The sequence below is a fragment of the Syzygium oleosum genome, unplaced genomic scaffold (assembly GCF_021117445.2).
Source record: "Syzygium oleosum isolate NSW1041296 unplaced genomic scaffold, Sole_v2.1 Sole_v2.02, whole genome shotgun sequence".
Classification (NCBI taxonomy): Eukaryota; Viridiplantae; Streptophyta; class Magnoliopsida; order Myrtales; family Myrtaceae; genus Syzygium; species Syzygium oleosum.
This window is the reverse complement of record NW_026607486.1, coordinates 12240303-12261908: the sequence shown is the minus strand read 5'-3', so window position 1 is coordinate 12261908 and position 21606 is coordinate 12240303. Positions and strand designations below refer to the sequence as shown.

Genomic DNA, 21606 nt, shown 5'->3' with positions numbered 1-21606 from the left:
CTGTGATAATTTTACCCTGAACTAATTTTTTGACCATAAAAACTCTAAACCGGTACACCCGTGACAAATTTATTTCGAACTATTTTTTTGACCACACACTGGTACACTTGCAACAATTTTACCCCGAACTAATTTTTTGACCATAAAAAATTCCAAATCGGTACACCTACGACAATTTTACCCCAACTAATTTTTTGACTACTAAAAATCTCAAACTAGTACATTTGTAACAAATTTACCCTTCGTTAGTGTCCGTTAAATTGGATTAATATCACGAAAAATCACAAATTGATAAACTTGTGACAAACAGAGGGGTAAAACCCCAAATTGATATACCCATCAAATATCATGTATCATCAAATTTAGTAATTTGACAGTAAAATTTAACGGAAACTAATGGAGGGTAAATTTGTTATAGGTATACCAATTTAGGTTTTTTGGTGGTCAAAAAATTAGTTCGGGGTAAAATTATCACAAGTGTATTAGTGTGGGGTTTTTGATGATAAAAAATAGTTATAGATAAAATTGTCACAGGTGTATCAGTTTAAAGGTTTTTATGGTAAAAAAAATAGTTTGAGGTAAATTTGTTACGAATGTATCAGTTTGAAATTTTTCATGGTATTAACCCTAAACAGAATTAACCCCCACCCCCAAACCTGCGCCTTTGGATCACCACCATAAAAGAAAAGCCAAAGGGGAACTGTGGCCAAGTGTACTTTCAGTCACCTATCTGTTTCTTTTACTGCCGTCCTTGTGTCCAATGAAAAATAAGAACCACCACAGTAACTCACCAGCCTCGTCGCCACTCGCAAACTCGGCACCGAGCAGCTAGGCGCAACCTCCAGCATCGATCCCCTAGCCATCGAGCTTTGCACTATGTTCTTGTGCGTTGTGCGTTGGATTAGGGATCGGGATGTTGGATCCGACATCGTCGAGCCCAAATCCGGCTTTGCCAACCTTGAGCAACCTTAGACATGGTTTTGCCCACGGCCAGCCACATCATCTGCAGCGGTCGTCAACCTTGAGGACGAGAGTTGACGGTGGCGGCAGCTCGTGATTAGGGTTTGCTTCTTGGCCCTAATTTGGGAATGATTTGTCAATTTAGAGAAAAAAAACAAAGGCCAACGACATCGTTTTTTGCTGATTAGATATCTCAGGCGAGCCATATCAGCTGAATAAATTAATGTCGCGTTGAATTTTCCGGTATTGGAAATTGCATAGTATTGAAATAATCGATTCTCATTATTAAAGTTCTAATAGTGAAGTAAGCGTTGTGCCAAAATTATGAAACTTTTAGTATTCCTTTTTCTCAGCAAGTATACAGAATAAATCGAGCCCTCAACAATCAACATAGATCGAATTCCCAAAGGATTGAAATTAATGAACTGAATGTGTGAAATGACACAAATACAGGCAGTCGTGTCTCCCCTCGTCCTCTGACGATCTATCTTTCACTGAACCACAGAGAAACCTTTTTCCCCAAACTCTTTCACCTCCAATGGCTAACTGTGGCCAATTTCTTTCCTTTTTGTTTATTCCTCGTCTTCTTCGACACTGTCAGCGAAGGCTTTTGAAGCAAGGAGGGGCAAGTTCAATAATGGTTCAGGAAGAGACCTTGGAGACATCCTTGTTGGACCTGTTGTACTTCATGTGGCTCTTGACGAGCTGGCCAGCTGCCAGAGCCGACATCAGAGAGAGCTCTCCCGCAAGGACTGAGCCGGCCACAACGGTGGCCAAGAGCCTCGAGTTCGACCCCGGCGCTTCTCGGTTGGCCCCCTTCACTCCGAGCAGATTCAAGCATGCGGATTGTGAGGCAAGCTGAGTCCCACCTCCAACAGTTCCCACCTGAAACAAAAGATGGCAATTTTTTTCATGTCAGACACAAATTCTACATCCATCAAGTAAGAGTTCCTAGCTTGTGAATTCTTGAATTAACCATTTTGTCCTGTTGGAATCTAGGAAAAGCGTATTTACCTCAATCGATGGCATCGTTACGGAGACATGGAGGTTGTTAAGAGAATAGTTGATTTAGTAGGAATTGAGGAGAGAGGAGGGGAAAGAAGGAAGAGAGGTAGGATCAGAATTGTAATTGCTTACTCTTTAGTGTAATCTAATGGCCCTTTAAATAGCCGAGTACACATATGGATATCAATTATAAATGGAAACTAATTAATGGCTATCCTTATAGATAGAAACTAATTGATGGCTATCGTTATTAATGCTGATTACTATCCTCGTCATAAATGGAATGCGATTCTCCTTAGCCTTGTTTAGGCATGTTCTTGCGCCGTGAATATACTTGCAATCCTTGGGACGTAACATTCCTTCCCCCATAGAGAGACGACTTGTCCTCAAGTCGAATATTATCCAAGAGGTGCTCATCCTCCCAACTGGAGTCGTCGGGCACGAGGTCCTGCCACTGAACTAACACTTGTGAGACCGGCTTAGAATCCTTTATAATAACTCGTTGACCCAAAATTGCTAGTGGCTTGTGAATGGGTTGGTGATCAACAACTGCCTCTGGGAGTGGGTGCACTCTAGTGGAGTGTGAAGCCATATACGGTTTGAGTAGTGAACAATGAAAAACTGGGTGTATGCGACTGGAAGCTGGCAAGGAAAGTCGATAAGCCACTTGTCCCACGCATTCCTCCACAAGGAACGGACCATAGTAGTGAAGTCCAAGTTTGTGGGCTGAGTCTTTGCGAGCTGACAGCTGGCGATAAGGATGAAGATGAAGAAGCACCATGTCGCCTGGTTTGAAAGAAATATCAGTGTGGTGCTTATCTACCTGGGTTTTCATGACCGCCTGAGCTTTGGATAAATTGACACGTAACTAAGACAAGATTATATCGCGTGAGCGCAAGTCATGATCAACTGCTTTGACAGCACTGGTGCCTGTACAATAGGCCAAGAGGGAGGGAGGTTTTCTGCCGAATGTCACCTCGAAGGGCGTCATACCTGTAGAAGCCTAGAACGTGGTGTTGTAGTGGTACTCTGCCCAGCTAAGTATCTTGGACCACTTGGAGGGTTGATCATGAGCAAATGAACGAAGGAACTGTTCAATGCAGCGATTGACACACTCTGTTTGTCCGTCCGATTGCGGGTGGTAAGCGAATGAGAAGTGCAGCTTTGTTCCCTGGAGTTTAAACAACTCCTTCCAAAAGGCACTCTGAAAAATGGGGTCACGATCGAAAATAATGGAGTAAGGTATGCCGTGTAGCTTTCCCACTATAGTCCAGAAAACTTGGGCCACCTTGGTGGCAGTGTAACGTGGTGGCAAAGAAACGAGGTGGGCCCCCTTGGAAAAACGATCAACGACCACTAATATAGCCGTATACCCAACAGATGGTGGTAAATGTGTGATGAAATCCATAGAGAGATCGGTCCATAATGAGTCGGGTGGAGCAATGGGTTGAAGTAATCCGTAGGGGTGATGGTTGGTGGGTTTGCACTTTTGGCAAACATCACATGCTTGGACGAACTTGGCTATGTCCTTGGGCATGCCGTCCCACTGAAAATGCGCAGAGATGCGTTGTAAGGTTCGTTGTACCCCAGAGTGACCACCATGTAAGTTGGAGTGATAATCTGACAGAAGGAAAGGCACAAGGGAGGAGTCCACCGGCAAGAACAAGCGGCCACGGTGACGGAGCAAACCTGATGAGTAAGACCACCCGGGCTGGGAGTCAGGTGCACGCTGGAGGTCGTCAATGATCCTCTTTGTACGCTGGTTTAGCAACAACTCGGCACGAAGGGTGTCAAGGTTAGTATTCACGGGACGGGATAATGTCAAAAGTGCGCTCTCCTAGTTATTGTCATCATAAACCCTTGATAGGGCATCTGCCGCTGTGTTTTTCTTGCCCGACTTATACTCGATAGAGTAGTCAAAGCCGACCAATTTCGAGAGGAACTGCTGTTGTTCTGGTGTCTGGATGGTTTGCTTAAGAAGATGGTGTTGTGGCCTATGATTGGTCCCGATAATGAAGTGAGCGCCAAGCAGATATTGACGCCACTTCTGAATGGCGGACTGTATTACGAACAACTCACGCACATAAGTTGACTTGCTGCGCATGATGGGAGAAAGTTTGCAACTGTAGAAGGCCAGTGGGTGTTTAGACTGCATCAATACTGCGCCAATTCCTACGCCGCTGGCATCGATCTCCACAACAAAGGGAATGGAAAAATCAGGTAGTGCCAATACCGGGGCATGACTCAAAGCTTCCTTGAGGGAGTTGAAGGCGTGCTCGGCTTGTGTGCACCATGCGAATCCGTCCTTGGTGAGGAGGTCCCTGAGGGGGGTGGCTAACGTCGCGTAGTGGCGGATGAAACGACGATAATAGCCGGTCAACCCCAAGAAGCCGCGAACCTGCTTGGGCGTTGTTGGGAGTGGCCAGCCTCGAACCGCTTCATGTCACGCCCCGAACCCTAACGGGCTCGCAACACCCCTCCGACGGTCATATTGAACGCGACGTCCCAGGACCCATCGCCGACCCATACGAAACACGCAAAGACGTACGCAAGCGGAAGCGAAATATAATCAACCCAGATAGTAAACAATGACAAAGGGATAGCACTTTCACGAATCAATAAACGTATATCATAAGCTTGACAATTACCTACAGCATTCACAAATACACAACATCAAAAGGGAGCAGTGGTTGGGTAGCCTACTCCACTATACAAAAGGGGGGCATCCAAAGATGAAATGAAGCATCAAATGCCCAAGGTCACTCCTGGTCTCTGAACCGCACGTGGCGACTATCCGTCACTCCAAACCTGAAAATGTTTAATAACAGGGATGAGATAAATCTCAATAAGTAGACAACCTAAACCCCACATAGGCCAATGCGTACCCAGACGAGCCTCAGCATGCAATCTAACAATTGACATATTCGAATTCACATAAACACACTTACCTCGCCTCAAATCACACGCCAACTCTGCACATTAGTCAAATTATTATTAATATAATAACACTCAATGTACATATCACTATCACCCGAGCGATATACACACGTACATTCACCCAATTCAATCAAGTACATTACACATACGCATCCATCCAACTTTCTCACGACCCGGGTCAACACCCTATAGGTCCTTTCTCGCCACCCGCGTCAACACACTCCAAGCTGGCAGCCCTCCGATCAATCCGGGCTTTGTCCCGCGTCAACACACCTTAGGACCTTTCTCACGACCCGCGTAAACACGCCTCAGGTCAGCCTTCCTATCAATCCGGGTTTTGTCCCGCGTCAACACGCCTCAGGACCTTTCTCACGACCCGCGTAAACACACCTCAGGTCAGCCCTCCGATCAATCCGGGCTTTGTCCCGCGTCAACACACCTCAGAACCTTTCTCACGACCCGGGGGGTCAACACCCCACAGGTCCTTTCTCACAGCCCAGGTCAACACCGTACAGGTTGGCAGCCCTCCGATCGATCCGGGCTTGGTCAAGCAAACACACACGACACTTAATTCAATCAATTCCCACGTCATTCACATAATCAAACCACGCCATAATATACTCAATCGCCACTCATTCCAATCAATCCATGCGAGTATCAAATTCGTTCCTTAAGGCATCACAAGTTCGCCACATTGCACAACTATTATTCTAACACAATTCAAGTGCCCAATTCCAAGTCATGAACTCACCATAATAGCCCACGATTCCGGCATTCAAGCCGGACATAACCGGCCCACAACCCAACACGAATTTGGCCACCCTAGAGTATCGAGATTCACTCACAAACTTCACAATAAATCAACCACGAACAGCCACCAAATTACCTCAAACATCATCACAATTTAATCTAAAACCTAGTCACAAATAGTCCTCAAACCGGCCCTTAACTTATCCAACAGCACTAAACAAACCCTAAACAAGTCCGTATAATACCCAAAGTACTAAGTAGGGTTTAGGGAGTCACTTACCTAGGTTTGGCCTTGGGAAAACTGTCAAGGGGCCAAAATGGCCCGGTCAGGGCAGCGGTGGCTCAGTGCGGGCGAGGGCGCAACGAGCAAGCTGGTCAGCAAGGCTCGGCACAACCTTCGGCCACGGCGTGGGGAGGAGGAGCGGATCTTCTCGCGCAAGCAGGAGAGGAGGTAGTAGAGGACGGTGAAGAAGAGGAAGATGACAGATCGTTAACAAAGTAGAGGGAAGGCGGGACTTTGAGCGACGGGTCTTCGTCGACATAATACTTGAGTGGCGAAGGCGAGTGTTTGGATTTGGCATCGCGGGAGTCCGCAGCCACGACTGGCTTGGATGGTCGCCAGTGAGCGTCCATTGTAGAGAGAGAGAGAGAGAGAGAGAGAGAGAGAGAGAGAGAGATCGGCTTGACTTCTGAGGTTTTTCTTGGTGGTGGAGGGTGTTCGGGTTCAAAGGGGGTATTTATAGGGATGGTGGGAGTGAGGAGAAGAAACGCGAGGAAAAAGTGCGGCTCTCCGTCGTTTCTCTTTGGGGGCTTCGATGATGTTTCTGTTCCGGTCTGAGTTCTGACCACGCTTTGATTCATCCTTTGTTAATTTCTCTTGCTTCGATTCCGTGTCTGGCAGCATGATTCTGTTGCTCCGGCGTCGGTTTCAAATTCTGACTGCGCCGGTGAAATGGAAGGATGCATGGAGACGGCCACGACTTAGTTTACATTCCAAAGGAGAGTTCGCTTGACTAGATGATAGCATTACTAAATTTGCTATTCTTGGCAATAGTGTAACTACTAAAAGAGTTCAGATCAGATGGACATTATTTACAACCATTTTGATGCTATTCTTATCCCAGGACCTTCTCTTTCGGGGTAATTTATGTCAAATATCTTTTCAGAGAAGATGAGTGGCTCAAAGTACTCAGATGGAAAATGCCAATGTGGCCGTCAGACCGTTAAGTGCTTACATGACGCGTACATCAGCGCCACATTGGTGATATTGTGGCTGACGTGGACTAAAAGAATTAATGTTTTTTTTTGGTTGAAGACTAAAAGAATTAATATAGAAGGCCAAACTTAAAAAAGTTAAAAAAAATAGAGTCAAATGGAGAGAGGGGCAAGCGGAATTGGGCAATGGGGGCCGCGGGGGTGGCGGTGGTGACGACATTGCCAAGCCACAGGCGAGGATCACTGGAGTATGCCGCCGCTAATCATCCACAAGCACACACACCAAGTCTAAGAGAGGGTTTATTCAAGTTGCAGTTGTATAGACTTGGGAAAGTTCGAGCTAAACATAAGTTTAGTAATCCATTAGCTTTCCCTTGAGTGGTTTGCCTCTGAGAAATTTGCGACAGGCGAGGCCCCCCTCACCAAAATATGGCGAGGTTGACCCTTGCTCAGGTCAAGGCGACCTCACTACGTGTTGCCTGGTTATGATTCCGCAGTTGTTGTTGCAAGAACAACTCCAATTGCAATTGGTGCCGCTCTCTCTATTTCATCCTAGAAAAGCCATTGTCGTATCCACATCCATTGTTGTTGGCCGCAACAGCAAAACCTTCGGAAGAGTCCCATATTGACAACCCAACGCCAACGATATTCCTAGGTTACAATTGCGCTTGAATGGCCATTTCTCTTTCTTCCGTAACAGCAATGCGCCAATTAAACCAAACACCCACTACCCCAGAAGCCTTCTTTCGACCGATTCTACTCCAAAGCCGAACAGCCACACTTATGGCCGACAAACACCCAGGCGAGGCTCACCGGCCCGACGAGGGTCAACCTCGCCAAATCTGGTGAAGGAGCCACACCCCCCCTCGCTGGCACTCACCCTCACCCTAGCACGGCTCGGCGAGGCTGACCGCCATCGACAAAAAGAGAAGGGAAAGACAAGGAAAAGAAAAAAAAATATAAAAACTCATTAAATGAATATTAAAAAAATATCCACGTTAGTGCCGACCGTGCCACGTAGGACCACTGATATCTACGTCAGCGATTTCCAACCTAAATTGACCGGATGGACTGAATTGGTACTATTGTGAAAATGTTTAGGACTAAATTGGCCCAATTGAAATGTTTAACACTAAATTGGTATCAATGCAATAGGTTTGGGTCGAGGTCCATCTAGGTGCTAGTTCCTCGATGCCGGCGCTCGGGTCTGGGTCCATCAAGTTTGGACCCGAGACTCTGGTGCTCGTATCGGTTTCCTAGCTGCCCATATGCAATTTACTAGCGCCTGAATAGTGTATGTATATTTAGGAAACCATACCTAATTACGGAAAATATTTTCCAGTTAATTTTCAGGTTTCAACCAAACATCGGAAAATATTATCATTTTCCAGGAAAATGACTTCTTGAAAAATAATTTTCAAAAATATCATATTTTTTGCGAAATAAACGGAATCTTAACAATGGAAGTGCATTATCAAAAGGACGAATGTCCCATCCAAACATTATGTTAGATTTGATTAGAGAATATATAAAATCTGCAAACCCTAGTTTTATATAGTCCAGACGAACTTTCGCCCCTAGTTTTGATGAGTAAACAGTTTCTAAAGTCAAGGAAATGAAGGTTTTTTCTAGATACTTAGAAAATTAAAAGGAGTCCGTTGCATGCCTATGTGCATGCATTAGTGTGATTGAATAAAAGGGAAAAGCCACAAAAAATTATTATGCCCATGATGGCACATTTATCCTGAATATTTTTCTGTGACACCAAAAATATCAAACTTGTAATTGTGTGACACATTTATTTCCCGTCAAAGTTCTGTTAATGAGAATTGTTTAAAATGTACCTATATGGATGCCAGGAATTAAACAATTTTGACATGGCGCCCACGTGGCTTAAGTCAAATAAAAAAACGTTATTTTTGCTAAAAAACTATCTAACAGAACATTGACAGGGTAAATGTATCACATAGGTATATATTTTGGGTCAAGAAAAAATTAGGGTAAATGTATCACAATTGTTGAGAAAACATTTTATGTTTTACGGATAAATGCGTTAAGTGTTCATGTTTCAGGTAATATTCATGTTGAAATGATTCTCTTTGAGAGAAAAACTTGCATGAACAAGTCTAGTGGAATGTAAATTTGTATTGACTTGGAAAGGCATGGTTTTATGTCTACATAATCTACATTGCTATGATTGCTAAACTATTTTGGTAAGAACAGTTTATCATATTCAAGAGGTCAGAAAAAAGTGAACTGCGTGAATATCAGCAAAAGAATTGCTTGAATATCAGCAAAAGAATTGCTTGAATATCAGCAAGACTACTCAATGAATATCAACTTGATTACTGAATGAATATTATCAAGGGTTTCATCGTATTATCAGCAATGTAAACGCTAGCTATTAGCAAGGAAGATGCCAGATATCAGATAGGCAAATGTGAATATTATCATAATATATACTTTAATATCAGCAGAAAGCTGAATATCATTAAAGGAATGCGATGGCTAAATATTAGCAATACACTTATTTTACCTACGTCGAGCTTCTTGTCATGAACTTTAATATCATTATTTTGGGACATCATATAACTTCCCTTGACAGCTTATGATCTGGTATGAATTCCCTCTTAAGAAGAATTTGATTGACTTTCTATCTAGAGATTATCTTTGCGATACATTTAATTACGCAAGATATCTTGATAGATTACTAACCATTCCGAAAGTAAGATTCTTTCTATAGTTGAAGAACTCCACTTATGGAAACCAAGATTTGTTTGTATTTGGATATCTAATTGTTTTAACTCAATGACTACCCTAATCTTCTTATCAATTGTCCAATGGCTAGCATGGAGATTGATCCTCGTAGACATTATCCAACAGGAAGTTTTGGATGCTAAGGATTATAAAAGAAGACCAAGGCACTAAAGAGAAAGAGAGATCGTGAGAAAACAATTCCAAAGCTTGAGAGAACTTCACAGATTCTAGTTATCTTCCGTGAATTTACAATTGTAATCAATTGAGAAGGGTTGGCAATGTGATAGTTAGTGCTTTGGTGTGAGATAGAGAGTCATATCTACTTGTGTATAAGCAGCACCAATGTCGAGGAGAAGTACTTGAGAATAAGTAGCACTTACTATTGTAATTTCTCATTGATTTTCTAGTGGAACCTAGCTAGTAGGCTATCAACGTGGGAGAGTCAACGTAGGTTAACACTAAGCTGAACTACTATAACTTTTGTGTGCAAAGCTTTTTATCTCTGTACTCATACTTATTTACTGCTTGATTAAATAATTGCACTTGACAACCTAGATATTGCCAGAATCTGATCATATCTACCCTCTATTCTTCCTATTGTTGATCATAACCATCTTGACTCGTTCAATTCCGCAATATTTTGTCAAGATCTTGTGAAATCAACTATTCAAACCCCCCCTCTATCGCTCGTTTTGAGGAAATAACTAATGCATTGAATTTACACATGCACACTATATAAGTAGAACGAGTAGCCTAATGCTGACCAAATGCGTGTGCGAAAGAAATAAATGATTGGTCATCAACCCAATGCAAAAAGTCTGCAGTGGCTGGCGCCAAATTCACTACACTAGAGAAACAAATGATGGCACAACGTACGTTCCTTGAAGTATCGAAAAAATTCAATGTATAATATCAAAAAATAATTGTAATGAATAAATACATCAAAAGCGTCATAATTTTTATACGACGATTATTCTATTGTCAAAACTTTCCAAGCGATCAATAAAATTTTAAGTCCTACGTGGCTTACTTATTAAAAAAAAGGAAATTCAACGTGTACAAAAAAGATAATACGACGTGGCAATCTTGACAAAAAATTAAAATGATCATCAACCCATTTCCTCTAACCTAAAAAACCCTCATATAGAACGTCTTCATGCTTCACATTCTCTTTTTTGTCATTATCCTAAACCGTCGTCTCCTCCATCACGAAGAGACTATTCAGATCTTAGTGAAAATCCTAACGAGGAAGACCATCATCATCGAGGTCGAGTCGAGCGATACCATCAGCAACTTCTTCAATTCCATAAAACGTACAACCCATCTGCATTACAAAGACTACTACACACCCACTGAAGCATATTATAGCCCAGAATTTTTCTGTTGCTCATTCATCTATCTTTCAGTTTCACGCAGCAAAATTTGCAGGGTTAAGAATTGACAATGGAGTAAACAGTGAGAAATCACCTAAAACAAACACTGGTATTTTTTATTTTTTATTTTTGGTCAAAGAGGAAGCTTTCATCACTAAACCACGGAAGAAGCGCCACAAGGTTCAGAATCAGTACATAATAAAACCCATAATGGGCGGGGGGCTTAGATAGTCAATTGATGGGAAGTAAATTTCTCTGGTGAGTTTTGACAACCCAATCCACAGTCAAATTAGCTTCGCGGGGCTCATACTTAACTGAGACTCCGTTAAGTTGCGCCAAACTAGATTTGCAATCTTGAATAATCGTCCGCACTGTCCATGGGTTTTGGACTTGGCCTGATAAGCACTCCACAGCTGATAAGCTATCTGTAACTACTTCCACTTTCACGCACAGATCAACTGAAGACTTTAGTTTCTGTGTCTCCACCAGCCTCGACAAAACCTCACGGAGGGCTAGGTTTTCTATCACAAGGGCCGAAGAGGCGTGGGCGTTCATGGCAAAGCCATCGGTGACAATGCCATCGGAGTTCCTGCAAATTCCGGCTACGGATCCCTCAAGCGAGTCAACAGACCATGAGCCATCCACGTTGTATTTCAGAACTCCCTTCTCAGGTGGAACCCATCGCTCAGGTAACTTGATATCCTCTTTTCTTCAATTTCTTTCTTCTGGGTTCCATCTTTTGAATAGTTTGTTCTCTGCAATTGCTGATTCTATGATTTCGCTTGGACTTGGTGGTCAGCCTTGGAAGACCAGCATGTTTCTCTCTTTCCAAATAAACCAAAGGGTCCCGGCGAGCAGCTCTTTCAATGGTGGGTCATTGCCTTCGGTGAGACTATCTAGTATCCACTTGTCGATTCTAGTTAAATGCTAAGGGGAGGAGTCAATTTTTAGTTTTGGATCTGACCATATGGCTTTTGTCTAATCACACAGGATGAAGAGATGCTCCAGGGTTTTCGGTGCTCGATGGCATATGGGGCACATCGGGGCAGGTATCATTTTCCTCCTGTGTAGGTTTTCCTTTGTTGGAAGTGCATTTCTACATAATCTCCATATAAAAAACCTAATCTTTGGGTGGGTAAGGAGATGCCATATCATGTTCCATAGAGTTTTGGGAGGCTGGTATGATGTGGAGGCCTGGTTTTTGTTGCTATGGGTGTCTACTGTATAGATTCTGTTGTATCCACTTTTGACCGAGTAAAATCCCGATTTATTCCCAGTCCAAATTTGCTTATCGGTCCCCATGATAGGGCTAAGTGGAATAGCAAGAATTTCGTGCACTAGGTTCTCTTCAAAAAAGATTGACAGCTTCTCTACATCCCATTGCTTAGATTCCTGATTAATCAACTCTGCCACAAGCTGAGGTTCACCTTGGTTTGCTGGGCCTCCAATTCGTCCCCGATTCAACCTCTTGTCTTCTGTAATTTTAATCTCGGTGCCATCTCCCACTGACCACATGACTTCGTGGTTTAAGGATTCTCTACATGCCAGTAGGCTTTGCCAACCCCAAGAAGGCCTAGACCCTTTTTTTGCATTCCAGAATCCCCCACTTGGAAAGTATATTCCTTTCATCAATTGACCCCATAAGGCTGAAGGGGCTTGTATAAGTCTCCACGCCTGCTTACCTAGCATGACTTTGTTAAAAGCAACAAGATCCTTAAAACCCAAACCCCCAAAATCTTTCCTGATTTTCAGTAGCTCCCATCTCTTCCAGTGAACCCTGGCTTTTGTATTACTTTCATTCCACCAAAAAGATGCAATTTTTTTCTCAATCGCTTTGCAAATCGAGATAGGGATCTTGAATATGGACATTGCATATTGCGGCAGTGCTTGCACTACTATTTTAATAAAGATTATCTTACCCGCCTTCGTCATTAGCTTTTCCTTCCACCCCTCAAATTTCATATTCACCCTCGCTAGGACCCAGGAGAACATCGCTTTCTTCGACTGTCCCCAATCCGACGGAATACCAAGATATTTTCCCGTCTTGTCAATGATCGGGACTCTTAATTCTGCTGCCATGTTCTTCTTTAGTTGCTGGGGGCAACTGTTACCGAAGAATGTGCCCGACTTGTTTAGGTTGATAGCTCGCCCCGATGCAAAGTAATACTGATTCAATAGGTTGCCCTTGTTTTGGCATTCCTTCACGGTTCCATCTAGAAAGAATATTGCATCATCGGCAAAGAGTAAATGCGAGAGCTTTGGACAGAACCTATTTAATTTGATTCCTTTCACACTACCATCCCCAGGTGCTTTTTTTATAAGCGAAGACAACACATTAGCCACAATAATAAATAGATAAGAAACACTGGCATTGAAGATATAAAGAAAGTCACAGAGAAAACAAAAAGGTAAAAACAACCAAAAACCCTAAATTATGCTCACTGTGACACATTTATCCTAAACTTTTTTCTATGACACCAAAAATTCCAAACTTGTATCTATGTGATTCATTTACCCTTCGTTAAAGTTTTACCAATTAGAACAATTAAAAATCTGCCTACATAAACGCTAGAAAGTAGATAGTGTTGATATGGTGCCCACATGGTTTAAGCGAAATGAAAACAATGTAGTTTTGGCTAAAAAAATCATCTGACAGAACCTTAACGGAGAGTAAATATATCACATATTACAAGTTTTGGGTTTTTTGTTATAAGAAAAAGTTTAGAGTAAATGTGTCATATTGAAATTTTTTATGTCAAAAAAAAAATTCAGGGTAAATGTGTCATGATGAGCATAGTTTAGGGTTTTTTTGTGACTTTTTCCGAAATGACCTATCACACATTTTCTGTGGTCACCAGCCTTGAGAACCAGAGTTCATGATGTCAGATCAATTTGGGCCAAAAACAAAGGCCAACAACGTCGTTTTTTGCTGATTAGATTTCTTCGATGAGCCACATTAGCCAATTTATAATAAGTAAATACCACGTCAATTTTTTTAGCAAAGGAAATTGCCGATGGCACTGAAGTAAATCAATTCTTTTACCAAAGTGGCACTCAAGTGATTACTCGAAGTTTTGATATTGAGATGAGCGCAGTAAGAAAGTTATAGCACTTCTTCTATCATTTTTCCTCTCAACAAGTACACCGAATATGCAGAGCCCTCAGCATAGATCGAATTCACAAAGGGTTGAAAAAAATATGAACTGAATGTGTGAAATAATACAAATCCGGACAGTCGTGTCTCTCCTCCTTCCCTGATGATCTGTCTTTGAATTTGCCAGAGATTTTTTTTTTCAAACTCTTTCACCTCCAATGGCTAACTGTGACCAATTTCTTTCCTTTTTGTTTATTCCTCGTGTTCTTTGACACTGTAAGCGAAGGCTTTTGAAGCAGAGAGGGCAAGTTCAATCATGGTTCAGGAAGAGACCTTGGAGACATCCTTGTTGGACCTGTTGTACTTCATGTGGCTCTTGACGAGCTGGCCAGCTGCCAGAGCCGACATCAGAGAGAGCTCTCCCGCAAGGACTGAGCCGGCCACAACGGTGGCCAGGAGCCTCGAGTTCGATCCCGGCGCTTCTCTGTTGGCCCCCTTCACTCCAAGCAGATTCAAGCACGCCGATTGCGACGCAAGCTGAGTCCCACCTCCAACTGTTCCCACCTGAAACAAAAGACGGTGATTTTTTTCATGTCAGACACAAATTCTACATTCATCAACTAAGAGTTCCCAGCTTGTGAATTCTTGAATTAACTATTTTGTTCTGTTCAAATGCAGGAAAAGCATATTTACCTCAATCGACGGCATTGTTACGGAGACATGGAGGTCCTTGCCGTCATTGACCGCTTCCATCATGGTAATACAATGAGAACTTTCCACATTCTGGGCGGGGTCTTGGCCTGTGGCAATGTAGATCGCCGAGACGATGTTGCTGGCATGGGCATTGAACCCTCCGAGGGCTCCGGCCATCGCGGAGCCGGTCAGGTTCTTGAGCATGTTGAGCTCGACCAGTGCCTCGATGCTGGTCTTGAGCACCTTCCTCACCACGTCGCCCTTGATCACGGCCTCGCATACAACCGACTTGCCCCTCCCCTCAATCCAGTTCACGGCCGCAGGCTTCTTGTCCGAACAGAAGTTGCCGGAGATCCCCATCACGTCCATGTCGGGGAAGTCGTTCTGCAGGAAATCCATGACGTTCTGGACTCCCTTCGAGACCATGTTCATCCCCATCGCGTCACCGGTGCTGCATGAGAACCTTAGGTAGAGGTTTTTGCCAGCGATTGCACATTTTATGCTCTGAAGCCGCGCGAATCGGCTTGAACTGCAACAAACAATTCGAATTGAACATCCCAATTGTACAGTAGCAGAAACACAGCCGACTATAGATTGTAAAGAGCAAACTTTGCAATTCCAAGATTGAATTAGTACTAATCAGGACTAATCAAGACCGAGACCAACCTGTTGAAAATTGAGGACAGGGATTCGAAATTGGCAGGGCTCTCCAGGTAAAACTTCAGCTCCGCAGCCCTCTTCGCCGACCCGAACCGCACGACCGGCGCCCTCGTCATCCCATCTCTCAGGACAACGCTGCTTGCACCGCCGGATATGGCGATCGCCTTGCAGCCCCGGTTAGTGCTCGCTACCAGGCACCCTTCAGTAGTGGCCATTGGGACTGAGTACTCCCGCCCATCGAGCGCAAGCGGTCCTGCAATCCCCACAGGGATCTGCACGTACCCGACCGGCATCTCGCAGCACTGCCCGAGAATCGACTCATAGTCGAACCCTTCCAGCGGCAATCCAGCCAGCGACTTGCCTGTCGTCCTCTGCAGTGCCTCGCGGCGAACCGCAGTGGCCTTCCTGCAGTCCCCGAGTTTTGACTCCAGCGAGTACGACGGCGTCGTCCCCGCCACCACCGAGGCGATCACCTCCTCGTCGTCTTCAGTCATATCGATCGGCTCATCCCATTTCTTGGTCTCCACCGGCTTCGCCTTTGGAGCAGCAGGCTTAACCGGGTCGAAATCCAACTTGGGGGTCTCGCAGTCAAGGCCTTGGCCGCAGGGGGCTTTCTGCGCACCCCCCTCAGTGACGACGGAGACCACCCTCTCTTCCTCGCAGTCATCGGTCCAGAGGTCGGAAGGGGGACGGAGGAGGAGGGATTGGAAGAACTCGATGCCGAAGAAGCCGAGGAGGTAGACCGAGGAGGCGGCGAAGGCGAGGAGGGCGGCGAGATCAGGGGCGGAGAGGACGTGGAGTGGGGAGGAGGAGCGGATCTTCTCGCGCCAGCGGGAGAGGAGGTAGTAGAGGACGGTGAAGAAGAGGAAGATGACGGAGGCGTTAACAAAGTAGAGGGAGGGTGGGACTTTGAGCGACGGGTCTTCATCGACATAGTACTTGAGTGACGAAGGCGAGTGTTTGGATTTGGGGTCGGGGGAGTCCGCGGCCGCGACGGGCTTGGATGGTTGCCGGCGAACGTCCATTGTAGAGGGAGAGAGAGAGGGAGAGGGAGAGGGAGGGAGGGAGGGAGATTGGCTTGACGTGTGAGGTTTTTCTCGGTGGTGGAGGGTGTTTGGGTTCAAAGGGGGTATTTATAAGGATGGTGGGGTGAGAAGTCAAAAGAAATGTGAGGAAAAAGTGCGGCTCTGTGTCGTTTGTAGTTGGCTTCGATGATGCTTCTGTTCTGGTCTGAGTTCTGACCACGCTTTGATTCATCTTTTGTTGATCACTCCTTGCTTCGGTTCCGTGTACGGTAGCGGGATTCCGCCGGTCCCTCCGGCTTTGGATACAAGATTTGCTTAGATGATAGCATTACCAAGTTTGCTATGATGCTTGGCATTGGTGTAACTACTGAAGAAGAGTACAGATACAGTGGACATTGTTTCCTACCATTTTGATGCTAACCTTATCCCGTGACCTTCTCTATTTGGGGTAATTTATGGCAAAAGTCTTTCAAGAGGAGATAAATGTCCCAAAGTTGACATCTTAGATAGACTAGAAGGGGAAATGATTAGGTGACAGCCTTTAATGTACTACGAGAATAACACTCTATTCTTGACCACGAAAAATCAAATAATAAATAATCATAAATTGTTGTGAGGTCCACTCCTTCGAAAATTTGTGGCTCACAATAAATTATTATTCCTACGGCGGCCCAAAGATTAATATGTTAGCAAAGCCCTACTAGAAAACTAGTTCTCTCGTACTTACCACTTATCATCCCTCCATTTGTTCCCTTAACTTTTTTTCAGAACAATGGCATGTGGGTGCATGAATTTTTCAATCTACGTAATGTCATCCCGTGATTTCCTTTTGTTATGTAATTTGATACTTGAAGTTTTTGCGATTTCTGCAATATCAGTCCTTTAGTCTTATACTTGGATGAAAAAAAGCCAACGTGGCGGTTAAAAGGCCGTTAAGTACTTACATGACAGATGCGCCAGTGCCACATCAGTACTACCACCTCGAATAGTTGCTGACATGGACAAAAAAATGAAAAAAAAAAGAGAGGAAAAAAACAGTAGTAGAGAGAGTCTAGAGAGAGAGAGAGAGAGAGAGGCGGGGGGGACTTGGTAGTGGTGTCCGGGAGGGTGGCGCCTGCGTGGCGGTGTTGCTAAGGTACTAGCTAGGATCACTAGAGTGAACCTCATCGGTCGCTTGGCAAAGCCACATGCCACCTCTAATCATCCACAAACTATTCAACCATAATCTAACCCGAGTTTTACCTAAATTAATTGGTGGCAACTTTAGTCTAAAATTTCATTTTACGATCATATCTTGATCCGGTACTTACCCGAACCTAGGATTGGGGAAGATTGTGGGGACCAGGCACCACTAGCTACTACTTCCTAGTTCGGAAGATTCAAGGTGCAACGAGTCCCTCAGTCAGGGCCATTAGCACCTCCCGTGCCCTATGTACAATGGAGGAGAGGGGATGTGCTTCCAGTATGTCGGGACAACCCGTTATCCTGATAGAGATTCCGAGTGAAATCATTTCTTCCGGAACGGTAGCTAGGCCCCCAGGGCAGGGAAGAGAGCTACGTACGTCCAACGTCTCTTATCGACCACCTGAGTTGACTTAACTGTTCAAGAAAACAGCCAAGGAATATACTTTCTCACCCCGAAGGAAGACATGAATGGAGATTATTATGGCGTTCGGAGTAAGTTCAACCGGCAAGAAGCCAATGGCGCAGAGGGCACCACCTAGATGTGAAGGTATTGGCAACCTAAGTCTGGCAACTAAGCGCTTCTCGAGATGCATATGCGGTCGAGCTTAGACGTGCAAGCCCACTTCTTGAAGTCAAGGCGGTGAAGGATGAAGTTCCCTAGGTATTTGGTATTTTTCCTTGATGTTAGCCAAATCAATCTTAAAAATAGGGACAATACCAAGTCGGTCCTAAATATATTATATGAATGTCAATTCAGTCCTAAACTTTTCAATTTTGTCAATATAGTCCTAAACATTTATGTGAAATTCCAATATATTCCTCGCAGCCAATTATTGCCAGAAAGCACTAACATTGCATCTAGCCATCGTCGGCCTGCCAACCTTTTGGCATGTCATACAACTTTACTCAAAATAACGTCCTATGGGGATCGTCATATCAGTGATTTCAGCGGCAATTTGTCGAAAGAACTACATTACGTAAATGTTTAGGAACTTAGTAGCAAAATTTGAAAAATTTAGAACTGAACCAACATTCGTAAAATATGTTTAGGACTAAATTGGTCATTTTCCCTTGTAAGTAAGTAAGCTAGAGCAGTCACCCGCGCTGAACCAAGGGGGTCCTCGTCTCCCGTTGCGCCGGAGGTCGTGGAGACCTTTGGGGTGGAGGTTGTGGGCGGCGCAACGAAATTGACCAATAGAAGGAAGGCGGCTCGGTGGGCCTAAGTCGAGGAGTTGAAGACTGACACGTAGGAACCATGATGTCGGGTTAAGACATTGAGCTAGCCATTTGATCGTCAAAGGAGAGGAAAAGGGTGGATTTGATTTTGAATATAGGAGTCCATTGCAATTTTTTTTTTTTTTGAGAAAGTAAGATGACTCGAGATGAAGGAAGAGAGAGAATTCGAACCTCAATACACGAGAAATGAACAGTATGGATCAAGCAATTTGATAAATCGATGCTTCAAGACTTGCCCAAAAATTCCCGTTTAAAAAGAACGGTCACGATTACGTTGTTAGTTATGCCGCCATCGGCATGCTGGATTGCTCTAGCTAATCCAACCGCTAAGAGCGAATGTCCTTGTAACTTCCTTTGCATGCCTAGCGCATATTTCTTAGTAAAATAGAAGTTGATGATTTGGGTGTCAGTCACATCAATGTCTGAAGGTTGAGATATAGACTGCTAAATCTAATGATCCAAAATTTATGACATCTTGATTTCTTCTATGCCTTTTGCATTGATCCGTAGGCCAAAGAGCGAAAATATATGAAAGCCATTTACCCTAAGCCTGTTAGGTATCCCTGACGAGACTGAGAGTGGGGGTCGCAAGTGCTAAATAATTGACTTTTGACACGTGCTCCGTTTTGCAGATGAATTAAGTAGCACAACCAGATGTGAAAACCAATCAAAACACGATTTCAGCATCCGAGCAGCCCGACTAATAGCACATGACAAGACATGACTTTAGGATCGCCTTATTGAAGGAGATTTTTTTTTTTTTGGTCTAGACCTTATTGAAGGAGATTGAAAGGCTAGACACGTCACTTTTAAGCCATCAAAACACGATTTCAGCACCCGAGCGGCCTGACTAATAGCACATGACGAGAGATGACTTTAGGATCACCTTATTGAAGGAGAGAACAATGTGACTATTTGACAGGCTAGACATGTCACTTTTAAGTCATCTCATCCACTTGTCATCTGAAAATCGCCACCTATCAAACATCACCCGATAACCTACCAAAGAGATAGCCTACAAATAGTAATTCAAGTACATAGGTACGTGGTTGGCCATTTTTATCTCCCTGATTCCATCTCAAACTCTTCTCTCTTTTTACATAAAAACACAGATTTTAAGCATCAAGGCCTATCGGGTTACAAAACCCGGACGTCTTGACCCGGTTTTATTGGTGTAGCTCAATTTCCCAATGAGAGCTCTGGCCAAGTTCGCAGCTCTTGTTTTAAGCATCAACACCGTGCATGAAACAAAAATCCATGACAAACTGGCCGTAAATAAAGATCCAGAAACTAATATAGCCAAAAGGAGAGAAATTAAGAAGAAAGAAGCCATACATGCAAAAGATCAATCAAGCACGAGTTGATGAGTTTTTTCCGCCTCTTCTCTTTCTCGAGGATGAAATCTTCTATCCTTTCTTTCGGCAACTCTGATAAAAATAAAAGGAAGCAATAACACAATTGAAAAAGGCAAGATTCAATTGATAAAACTGATTTGACAAAATCAAAAAAGCTTAAAAATCATGAGCGCTCCGAACGAGCCAATGAAAATTCCATTAATACGTTCTTAAAAGGTTCAATTAAAAACCACAATCAGTTAAATTTTCTTAGATCACAAAACTTAATTTTGATGACCTTCCTAATGCCACATATGATGGGGACCCTAAAAACAGAAGCTAAAACATGATTAAGAAGGGCTAATTCCTTTCTGGTCAAAACCCTACGCTCATATTATTTGAATTATACGCTAATAAAAAAATACACATTCACACCACCCGCCTGAGTGGCGCTGCTGGAAAGGGCACTCTTCCTCTCGTAAAAGGTTGGGTGTTCGAATCCCGGGCGCCGCAGGGTGACTTAACCGGTGCATGTGTGTGGTGGCTAGCACATGTCGCCCCCAGGGTTTACCTCCCGGCTGTCGGCCGTGCAGGGGTTCCCTGGGTTATCAAAAAAAAAAAAAAATACACATTCATGATGGGCGTGCATTATTAGTGGAGGAACGTCCCATCTAAACATGATGTTAAATATGATCAGAGAATGTATCAAAATTGAAAACCCTAGTTTTATTAAGTCCTGACGAACTTTCGCCCCTAGTTTTAGATGATCAAACCATTTCTAAGGTCAAGCAAAGGTAGGGGTTTTTCCATGTATTTAGAATAAGAAAATGAGAAGACAATCCATTGCATGCATACGCTCATGCATTAGTGTGACGTCATAAATTCAGACAACCACACGCAGGAAAACATCATGGTGAATGTTAATCAAACTCTAACATTACCATTAACCAGCTAAACCGTATAGCACGATTTAAATAATATATGGTCCACTTGTACTAGGTTGTAACTCTTAGTAATCAATATCCTATTCGATTTTTAGGTTGCCAAACTCCGTCTCCATTTGAATGGGTCGGCGAATGTTAATTGGACTCCACATTTACTAGCCCCGATTACCGCTATCGAATCAACCGGTAGGTCGACAGCGACGACGACGTGTCCTGTCCTGTAAATTCCCGTATGAAACGTAGTACGAATATATGAATATGTGTTTTGACTAATGCGCACATTAATGCCCCATCGACTCTGCTCTTCTTCGGCAACCCCATTAATGGTGGGTGGTCCACTACGACAGCTCCACGTTTGCTCGTTTTGAGAAACACGCATATATAATTAACCAGTGCATCGAATTCACACATGCACACTCCATAAAGTCGAACGAGCGG

At 43.8% G+C, this 21606-nt stretch overlaps 2 protein-coding genes across 2 annotated transcripts; both read right to left on the bottom strand.

Annotated features, from left to right (window-relative positions):
• Positions 1 to 1484: 1484 nt before the first annotated feature.
• LOC115681498 (3-hydroxy-3-methylglutaryl-coenzyme A reductase 2-like) lies at positions 1485 to 2557 on the bottom strand. Its single transcript, XM_030605466.2, has 3 exons — positions 2300 to 2557; positions 1975 to 2028; positions 1485 to 1845 (listed from the first exon to the last, which is right to left on the bottom strand). The coding sequence occupies exons 1-3, from the start codon at positions 2555 to 2557 to the stop codon at positions 1603 to 1605; spliced, it is 555 nt and encodes a 184-aa protein (XP_030461326.1). The 3' UTR covers positions 1485 to 1602.
• Positions 2558 to 14091: 11534 nt separating this feature from the next.
• On the bottom strand, positions 14092 to 16545 carry LOC115681581 (3-hydroxy-3-methylglutaryl-coenzyme A reductase 1-like). Its single transcript, XM_030605562.2, has 3 exons — positions 15451 to 16545; positions 14785 to 15313; positions 14092 to 14655 (listed from the first exon to the last, which is right to left on the bottom strand). The coding sequence occupies exons 1-3, from the start codon at positions 16467 to 16469 to the stop codon at positions 14413 to 14415; spliced, it is 1791 nt and encodes a 596-aa protein (XP_030461422.1). The 5' UTR covers positions 16470 to 16545; the 3' UTR covers positions 14092 to 14412.
• Between the last annotated feature and the right edge of the window lie 5061 nt (positions 16546 to 21606).